This window comes from Sinocyclocheilus grahami, unplaced genomic scaffold (genome assembly GCF_001515645.1).
Source record: "Sinocyclocheilus grahami isolate Dianchi unplaced genomic scaffold, SAMN03320097.WGS_v1.1 scaffold260.1, whole genome shotgun sequence".
Classification (NCBI taxonomy): Eukaryota; Metazoa; Chordata; class Actinopteri; order Cypriniformes; family Cyprinidae; genus Sinocyclocheilus; species Sinocyclocheilus grahami.
The window spans coordinates 1,209,645-1,219,505 of NW_015505439.1; the positions used below are offsets into that span (position 1 = coordinate 1,209,645).

General features: G+C 36.3%; 1 protein-coding gene across 5 annotated transcripts in view; it reads right to left on the reverse strand.

The window, feature by feature from the left end:
• Nucleotides 1–9,849, reverse strand: part of firrm (fignl1 interacting regulator of recombination and mitosis) — a 15,152-nt gene extending 5,303 nt beyond the window's left edge. For 2 of the 5 annotated variants that reach the window (XM_016290596.1, XM_016290593.1), the window contains exons 1-16: nt 8,693–9,337; nt 8,387–8,501; nt 8,209–8,248; nt 7,993–8,081; nt 7,244–7,348; nt 7,020–7,160; nt 6,684–6,846; nt 6,513–6,597; nt 6,047–6,185; nt 5,818–5,907; nt 5,649–5,713; nt 5,351–5,499; nt 4,537–4,666; nt 1,379–1,565; nt 982–1,064; nt 617–668 (exon numbers count right to left, since the gene is read on the reverse strand). In XM_016290596.1, the coding sequence (XP_016146082.1) occupies nt 617–668; nt 982–1,064; nt 1,379–1,565; nt 4,537–4,666; nt 5,351–5,499; nt 5,649–5,713; nt 5,818–5,907; nt 6,047–6,185; nt 6,513–6,597; nt 6,684–6,846; nt 7,020–7,160; nt 7,244–7,348; nt 7,993–8,081; nt 8,209–8,248; nt 8,387–8,476 (1,608 nt within the window). In that variant the 5' untranslated portion in view covers nt 8,477–8,501; nt 8,693–9,337. The other 3 variants (XM_016290594.1, XM_016290595.1, XM_016290597.1) reach the window with 3 other exon arrangements.
• Nucleotides 9,850–9,861: the final 12 nt, after the last annotated feature.

The following is a 9,861-nucleotide window of genomic DNA, read 5'->3' on the forward strand; positions in this document are numbered from 1 at the left end:
GTTTGGGGGGGGGGGGGGGGGGGGGGGAGGAGAAATTAGTACTTTTTTCAACAAGGATTCATTAAATTGCTCAAAAATGACATTAAAACATTTTTTAACGAAATAAAATATTTCAATTTCAAATAAATGCTGTTCTTTTGAACTTTCTATTTATCAAAGATTTCTGGAAATTGCTGATGAAATTTCAGCTTTGCCATTACAAGAATAAATCACATTTTGAAATATATTAAGTTTATATACGTTTAAGTTTCTAAGTGAATAGTATTGTTTTTACTGTAATTTTGATCAAATAAATGCAAAAATGGTAAGCATAAGAGTCCTTTGTGTGTGTGTGTGTGTCCATAAACGTATATATAACCCATAGAATTTAAGTTGTTCATCTAACACTTGTAATAATTAAAAATATTTGCAATAACACCAAGCACACAAGAAAAATAGCACAAGACTGTTGTGATAGACAGGTGAGTTCTTCCCCATGTTCATTTTGACACCAAATGTCAGCTCAGTCAGGGTGTAAGAGAGAAAAGGGTCGCCTGTGGTTCCTCATCCCAGACAGGTTTCCAGAAAACCACAAGAGCACAAAAAATGTCACATTCCCAGCACACTCCCCACTCACCAGGTGAGCAATAAGGAGAACATGATGAAAACACAACTCGGCCGTGCCATACCTGAACAGAGACAGAAAGAACACAACTCTGATATTGTATATAAACATGTTTTTCTTGCATTCTTTAGAGCAGTAGATGTTTTCCAACTTGTATAGACACAGGTCTTAGTAGAGCATGGTTATCAATATTATTTAGGGGGTTTTATAAAGTACTGAATGACTCCTAAACCACAATGACAAAACTTTAGAAATGTATACTTCTAAAAAGGTTAAAAACAGGAATGTCTCTGATTGTTCATGCTTGTGGCAGCTCTGGAAAGTAGTAGTCATAGAAGTCCGATGGTCTACACACATGGGTGTGTATCTATACTTACCGTACCAGGAAGCACCAGACATCTGTGGCCAAGACAGCCGTCTGCGTGTCTGCCTGCAATACGGCGGCTAATAATGACCGCTCCTGAAAGAAGAAAACCGAGGACAACAAGGTTACATGATGGTTTTTCCTATTTTCTGATGAAATGTCTTAAGTACCAGCTATTTGTCACTTGGCTAGTTGAAAATTATTTCAGCATTATTATCCAAAGTAATTACAAAAATAGCATAAGAATATAATTATGTCAAGACTTATATCAAGCTAAAACGTGACTTGTCTTTTCAAAACAAATGATTTTAAGTACATTTTATTTGTCACATCATCCAGAGAGAAAGATCAAGCTTTGTTATACAACATTTGAACAGAATTCAATAAATTAAATAAAAAAGATCACTGACCAACGGAGCGAAGTGTTGAGTGGGCAGAACAGCCACACAAGCACACATATGCACACACACATATTGGTGCAGACCAACTCTACCCTGAGCCTGCCCTCGAAGCATTACTCCCGGCAACCACACCGGCACGGCACGCTCCAACATACACCGCCGAAAACTATGCAACACTGCCTCAAACACAGACCATCTGTGGAAAGAAAGACTTTTTGATGGCATTATGTACTTGAGCCAAAAATACTAGACTGGACCTAGAGAAAACAAATCTTGATTTAAGTATGCACGGTGGCGTAACTTTGCTTTGAAAAGTGGTGGGGACACCGCGCAACTGGTTTTGCTAGTTTTTTATTTAATAAACTAATTTACTTGGGGACTGGGTTTAGAGTTAAACAAACTTAATTATTGCTTTTCAAAAATACATCGATGCACCAGGGTCGGTGCCAGAGTATTTTGAATGCAGGTAGATCATTGACAGAGGGAGCTGGGCAATTCAGGGCTCCAGACTCATTCTTCCCACTGCTCGCTCTTTTGCGATCAACTTTCTCAGTTGGCTGCACCAGCAGGGTTTTTTTTTTGGCTACAACATGCTGTTAATCAATGCACGCTGATTAACTTTTATGATAGGCTAGTTTATAGTTACTGTATATGGAAACGAAAGTAGTTAACATTCAACCCGTTCTTTTTCATCAGTAGTATTATTTGTGATTTGAATTTTGTGAACGGGAGTTCCTCGCATAAGGTATGGAAGCCCGTTTCTGCCACTAAATTAAAAAAAAAAGGTAATTGCGACTTTTTATCTCACAATTCTGACTTTTGTTCCACAGAATTGTGAGATATAAACTCTTAATTCTGACTTTTTTTTCTCGCAATTCTGACTTTATATCTCGCAATTGAAAGTTTATAAGTCCAATTTTGAGGAGGGGGGGGGACTGATAAGTTCTCAGAATTGCGAGTTTATATCTCACAATTCTGACTTTATAACTCGCAATTGCGAGTTTATATCTCACAATTCTGACTTTATAACTCGCAATTGCGAGTTTATATCTCACAATTCTGACTTTATAACTCGCAATTGCGAGTTTATATCTCACAATTCTGACTTTATAACTCGCAATTGCGAGTTTATATCTCACAATTCTGACTTTATAACTCGCAATTGCGAGTTTATATCTCACAATTCTGACTTTATAACTCGCAATTGCGAGTTTATATCTCACAATTCTGACAAAAAAGTCAGAATTGCATGATATAAACTCGCAATTGCGAGAAAAAAAAGTCTGAATTGTGAGTTCATATCGCGCAGTTCTGACTTTATTTCTCAGAATTGCCCGTTTATATCTCTCAATTATGACTTTTTAATTCGAAATATAACTCCAAAAAAACTCTGGTTTAAGAAGTGGTCTTTTACTTTCCTTAAGCGTGAAAACCATCAATATTCACGTCATTTTTGCTGAGCGCACCTTCTGCAATTAAGAGTAAATATAACCAAAACAGGTCATTATAATTTTTATATGAAAAATAAAATAAATATAAGGAAAACTCACCCACTTGATTTTGTAATATTCTTTAATTTTGTAGTCCGTATGAAAAGGTGCATTTCTATTAAAGGCACGTCCATGTGGAGATGGTGAGTCAGCGTCGGCATTCGGCAACCTCATCTTTGCACCCGACACTGACTCAGAAAGCACTAGTTTATTAATAAATAATTAAAATGTCTTCTTTCCCCCCCGACACGTTCATAATCACTTTGCCGGTGCTTTGAGGCAATTACTTTATGCGCGAGCTTGAGCGCAGAATAGGCTCTAGCCTAATACGTCTGCCTATAGCCTATATTGAAGTATGGCGCTTATAAATTATATATTTAATAATTCATATATTATTATATTAATCAATTTGATATAACATGCGACTAGTTGACTAGAAAAATCTTTAGCAGAGGGCAGGCCTATACTTAGCACAAGGAAGCTCTCCATTTTTATAATAAAATGCTATAGCCTAATGACATTACGAAAAGTGAGATAGCTGCAAATCACATCGTTATTGCACTGCACGAGTTATGCATGCATAAGGAGTAACATTTTTGTTATTTATTTTTTATCACCCTAATTAGGTTATGAAGAATGATTTGTTGATCTTGTTTTCCCTTTAATACATAGCCTACCTTCCGCAATATATTTTTCAATTACTTTTAAAAAGTGGTAGGGACAATATCGACCCTGGCAAAAAGTGGTTGGGCCATGTCCCACCCATCCCACCCGCAAATTACGCCTATGAGTATGCACCATTTTAACATTTCCAGGTTTGAAAAGCATGTGGTAAACAACAGCCGGATAAATGACAAAGATGATGTAAAGTAACTATTTTTTTTCAGCAAGGATTTATTAAATTGATCAAAAGTGAAAGCAAACATTTACATTGTTACAAAAAAACTAATTTCAAATAAAAGTTGTGGTAACACTTTACAATAAGGTTCATTAGTTAACTACATTAGTTAACATGAACTAATAATGAACTGCACTTATACAGCGTTTATTAATCTTTGTTAATGTTAATTTCAACATTTACTAATACATTATTAAAATCTTGTTAACATTAGTTAATGCACTGTGAACTAACATGAACTAACAATGAACATCTGTATTTTTATTAACTAACATGAGCGTAGATTAGTAAATACAGTAACAAATGTATTGCTCATGGTTAGTTCATGTTAGTTAATACATTAACTAATGTTTAACTAATGAACCTTATTGTAAAGTGTTACCCAAGTTGTTCTTTTGATCTTTCTATTCATCAAAGAATCCTGAAAAAAAAATGTCTTGAGCACCAAATCAGCATTACAATAATACAATATATTTCAATAATATTTCAAAATATAACTGCTTTTATTATTTTTTATGAAATAAATGCAGCTTTGGTGAGCATACAAGACTTCTTTAAATATTACATATAATATTTAAATATTACAAAATCTTGCTGGCCCCAAACTTTTTAACAGCAACGAACAACGAAAGCCCATCTTATTGCAGCATTAAATTTGATCAATAAACGCCAAGCCAATTCGGGGAATATTGCATAATTATTGATGCTAAAACTCATAATGATGCTCAACTGACTAGTTTGCCAATCTCATCCTGCCAAATTATACAAGTGTAAAATACCTGGGAGTTTCCTCCGAAAACTGACTGCCATCACTCCACAGCTGCAGCGCCTCCTCTGGCTGGGAGGAGAGTTTACCCAGTACACTCACCAGTAGCAGACACTGTGGTAGACAACATTCTGTACTGCACTCTAAAATACACAAACAACAAGAAATACAAATTGGTAATTAAAAAAAAAAAGTGTTTAAGAAAACTCAAATTAAAAATTTGTTCCCACAATTTATTAGTGACCTTGTTTGATTAATTTGCTCTCTTGTTTTATGTAAAGTGATGTCATGTATTAATTTGTTCCCTTATTTTTATTTAGTTAACTCTTAGTCACCATTTTATTAAAGCAACAGAAAGAATTAGAACAACATGGCCATGATTTACCTACAACAAGGGAACAGATTAATATGTTGTGGGAACAAATACTTGTTTTTATCTGGGCAAAAATCCAAAACCTGTCAGACATAGGGTGCAAATCCACATGTTGCAATGTTGGAAGAACTGCCCTGTAATAATGAAAGGGCATGAGCAATAATTCAGTTTAAGTGACCTGGAAATGCACAGGATATCCACTCAGCAATGTGTCATGGACAGTCAGTCTCTGCATTTTTTATATAACTGTGTCCTTGACATGAAAGAAATTCATCAGCAATTCATTCATTTAACTGACATTAAAAAAAGAACAAAAACTTTAATGACCAGGTTAAGTGATGTATGAACCTTCAATGAACAAGCCAAAGATTTTTTGGAGGAAATGTTAAAGGAATGTTTCAAGGTTCAAGAGGACCCTGGAAGTTGTTATAGTAGTTTGCAAGAAGAAGCTCACTGTGATCTGGGTCCAGGACAGATTCTGCAAAGGGTTGGAAGGAGAGCAGCTGTGTCAGCATGGCATCCATGGGAACCAGAACCGCCACTCTCAACTCCTCACTGAGGGCAGAGGGCACAGACGGGGCACACACAGAGGGGGGGAACTTGCTGAGGAGGGAAAAACCACAAGCTTAATTAGACTTAATAGACAAAACAGAGAGAGGAAAAATATGAAACTTTGACAAGATTTTAAAATCATGTTGCTTGAACTCCCTATGTTATAAACGTTGACATTGCACAATATATCTTTGATTTACCTGTGGATTTGGATATACAACTGGTGAAATCGACGGCATGATTTGGCAAGAAATGCTTTAAATTCCTATCACATGAAAAAAAAAAAAAACTGAAAATTATAACTATTTCGGACTGTTAAAATCATTTTAACAGGTTTTAATGAATAACTTTAATTTTCCCCTCAGTTACCTTTGTGTAGTGGACTAATGTGTTGGCAAAAAACCTACACATCTTTGTTGCTTTTTGGAAAAGCTTGTATTCTGGACAGTGCACAATTTCCTATGACAAACAAAAGGAGGAAGTCAGATATGAGCTGACCTTTTATATAAAAACACTTTAGACTTGTCCAACAAAAATACCACATCAACCAATAAATCACCACCTCTGCAAAAAAATGTTTAACTGATTATGAGCCTACCTGTAGGCCTGCCTGTTGAATCTGTTGGGCCAGCTCAAGACAGTTTTGGACAGATGTACACAGGTTTTCACACAACGAGAAGGCTATGTCAGTGTGGTGAAGCCGATCTTCTACAAAAGACTGGTATTTCACGCTCTGTCTGAAATCAAACACAAACTGTCAGTACATAAATTAGCATTATTATTTTTTTTCATAGAGATTTTAGATTGAATAATTAAGTATTAGGTGCTATTTATAATGTCTGATCAAATTGGCACAAGAAGGTTTTTTGACTGTGTAACATTTATCTAGTAAAAAAAAAAAAAAAAAACCTGGACTCAAGTTACTGGCATTTAAATCATGCAGCAAAAGTGAGACTTTCCTTTTTACTTCAGGACATAAAATTAATCTTTATATGCAACATGGCCATAAAAAAATATTTCTATTAAAATCAGATAAAAGGTTTTATGATGCACATTAAACTCACTTTATGATAAATTTCCATGTGTTGGCATGTAGCGCAATGTCCAATCTGGATATGATCGAGCATATGTCCAGCAGACTGTGAATTACTGCAAGCCAAACACAAAATTCAAAATAACTACTGAAAAGCAAATCCACCTCTTCACTGGAGATTTCTCACACAGATACCACAAACCTGTGACAATATCCGACACTTCCTCCTCAGAAGCAGTGTCCTCCAAGTTAATTTTGTCCATGAGTTCCATCAGGCCCTTCTGCAAAGAATAGGCCTCTTTAAACAGGCCCTGAAGCAGATCGCCCACCAATGACAGCCTTCCACTGTACATGACCTCACTGTCCTATAAACACATCAACACCATACTGAAATTGACAGAAAATAAAATCCTCTGCATAACCACTATTGCAGTTCACAGACACACTAAAACAGACAACAGCCTTTTTGGTGTACTCACAATCGATGGCTGATAGTGTAAAAATATGTCCAGTGCATTATATAATAATAATGTTGTACCTTGCAGTGCTGGAAGGTGTCCTTTAGGACTCTGAGGATGCAGGAGGGCAGAGAGCGAATGGCATCAAAGGAGACAGACTCTTCGAAGGAACAGACATGACGCACACAGCCAGAGAGAGACTCCAGGGTCTGGACCATCATCTGGCAAAAACACAACAGCAGAAATCACTATGACCAGCAAATGAAGAAATGTTTGTTTCAATTTCAATATGGCATATTCAAACCTTCAAGATATTTCTCAATAACACATGTAGCTCTGTGTTCTGACTAGAAAGGCCTCCAATTTGCTTGCTGATTTCTTCCAAAAGACTGGCAAACACTTTTACCACCTGTGGATCGTACATGACAACACATGAAAATAGGCTTCCTGTTGAATACTTCAGGCTATAGAATTGAATTGGCACGAGTACCCGATACTCGAAAGTGACAGCAATGATAAATCATGAAAATTAATTACTTTTTTTCCCTGATTGGCTATGACAGCATTTTGGGAGGTACCTTGTCTGATTGCTAAGCATTCAGACAGCATGCTGCCCAGACCAGAGAACTAAAGTGAAACAAAGGCTTTGAAGTGCACAATGATGTCTAGAATCACTCCGTAATATATGAATATATAACACTCATATATGATGAATTAATCAATCCTCTACCAAAGCGCTTAATTTTACCGGTGTTTATTCACTTTTCAGCTCATGCAACGCGAGACATAATTCATTACAACTGTGTTGTTTGAAACAATCTTATTCCTTTCATCTTTTGCATAACATTTTTTTTATTAATAATTATAACTAGTTGTGTTATTTTTTTTATATTATTTCCATTAACAGTGTGTTTTATTTAAAATTGTTTCATTATCATCATGATACCTAGAGTACTCAAGTTCTTTTTTTAAATGAGCTACCAAGTACTCAAATAGAAAAAATGCTCTTCCCAACTATAAAACCAACATTTTGTGGGAATTTAATTCTCAAACCTTGGGTAAGACCGTGGAGAAACATCCCATCTCTAATTCTGATGAAGAAAGATGAGGGAGGAACCTGCTTGTGATTATTTGAAGAATATCTGTGGAGATGGAATCATGTGGAGAAAATCAACAAAGTAGGTTATACGAATAAAATATTTATTGAGAGGTCCACTCGAGATATGCCAGGTCTAAAACAATTACATATTGAAGACAGCTCAGACTTACTTGTGTGCTCTTCCCAGCTGTCAGTGTCATGATGCATGGCGTTCAAGTGTCAAGGCTAATCTTAATCATAATGTTACATAAATGACACTAAGGTAGTCCTAAACAATCAAATATGTGCACACTCATACATTGCCTTAGACTACAAGTAAAATTAATTTGTGAAGTCAGGAAAGGATATAACTAGTTTGGGCAGGACCGTTTTGAGTTCTTGTTGACAGGTCTCCTGGTTCCACTGAGAGACCTCATCCAAAAGGGTCACTTGAGACATTGTGGTCACGTTTTTCAAAACACACCTGCATTGACAACAAAGTTGTAACTTAAATCGATTTTATATATTTACTAAAATACCTCACCGATAAATCTACGTCCAAACGTGTTTTCGTAGTAAAAAGTACGTTAAGTTAACTTTATTCAATTTGAAGGTAAAACTAACTCAACTAGCTTCATACACATTTTTAAAAACTAGTATCTTCTTAGAACTTACCGACTTATTCAGAGGGAAACAGTAGCGATTAATAAACGCGTTTATGTAATATTTATGGACAATAATGAGATCCTGTATACATATTTGGGTCTTCTGTTTGAGTTCTCCTCCACATTTCCTTCTTCTGGGCGATTTCATTCGTCAGCACTACATGGGGTTTCTTTAAGAAAACGAAACCTGTTGGATAACTGTCCTAAGCGCTATGTGTGCCTATTTAACGCTACACAAAGTATATTTCCTCATTACGTTTGAATTCGTTTTACGAGTGTACATCAATAACAGTACAGCGCTTACGAACACCCCTCTAAAAGTGAATTGGTATCGCTCCCAACTTCGCGCCGTTTTCTTTGAGGTGAAGTGTAGTTTAGTTCATCTTATTTACACCGCACTCTACGGTGATTGGTCAGAATATTCTATACTTATTGTATGACCCAATCACAAACGAATTGTTGCCGAATCGATGTACAAGGCGCTCACGCCGCGGAACAGCTTTATGGTGATTGATTACAAGTGCTTTGCTTTTACTACAAAGTGCTGGAAAAGCATTCAGCCCAGCTCAGGCAGATGATGTACGTTTTCCGGTTATATAATTGTTGCATAATAAAACACTAAAGCAAACGCACACCATCCAAGGTGCATGTCGAAGATAACATATCTGTATAAAGGAGATAAGACCGCACTCTCACTTGCAATATTCAGCAACGTTTCATTCAGTAAACGAGTGACGCCTCGTGGGCCCATGCTCTTTTCTTTATCTTTTTCGTTTTCTTTCGCTGTTCCTCTTCTTCTTCTTCTTCTTATATTTTTACGGCGGTTGGCATCCAGCGTATTGGTGCATTACCGCCACCTTCTGCCCCGGAGTGTGGATCAGAAAATAGGTTTACAGACTAAATCACCCATTCTCCCACCTCTATCCCGACACATACATACCTACACACGCACACCTTATCCCTGCCCTGCTTTATAATAACATTAATAACAACAACAACAACAATAAAAAATAATACTTTACCTACCTCACTATTCCTTTAACTCTTCATATCCTATAAAAACCCCCAGTTACTCTTAAAAAGTTTATAAGAATTCTGGTCTGTGCCCTATGCTCTGTGCTCAATAATCCTTTTAATGTAATATCCTGAACCCCGATCTCCCTTAGCTCATTCCTCATC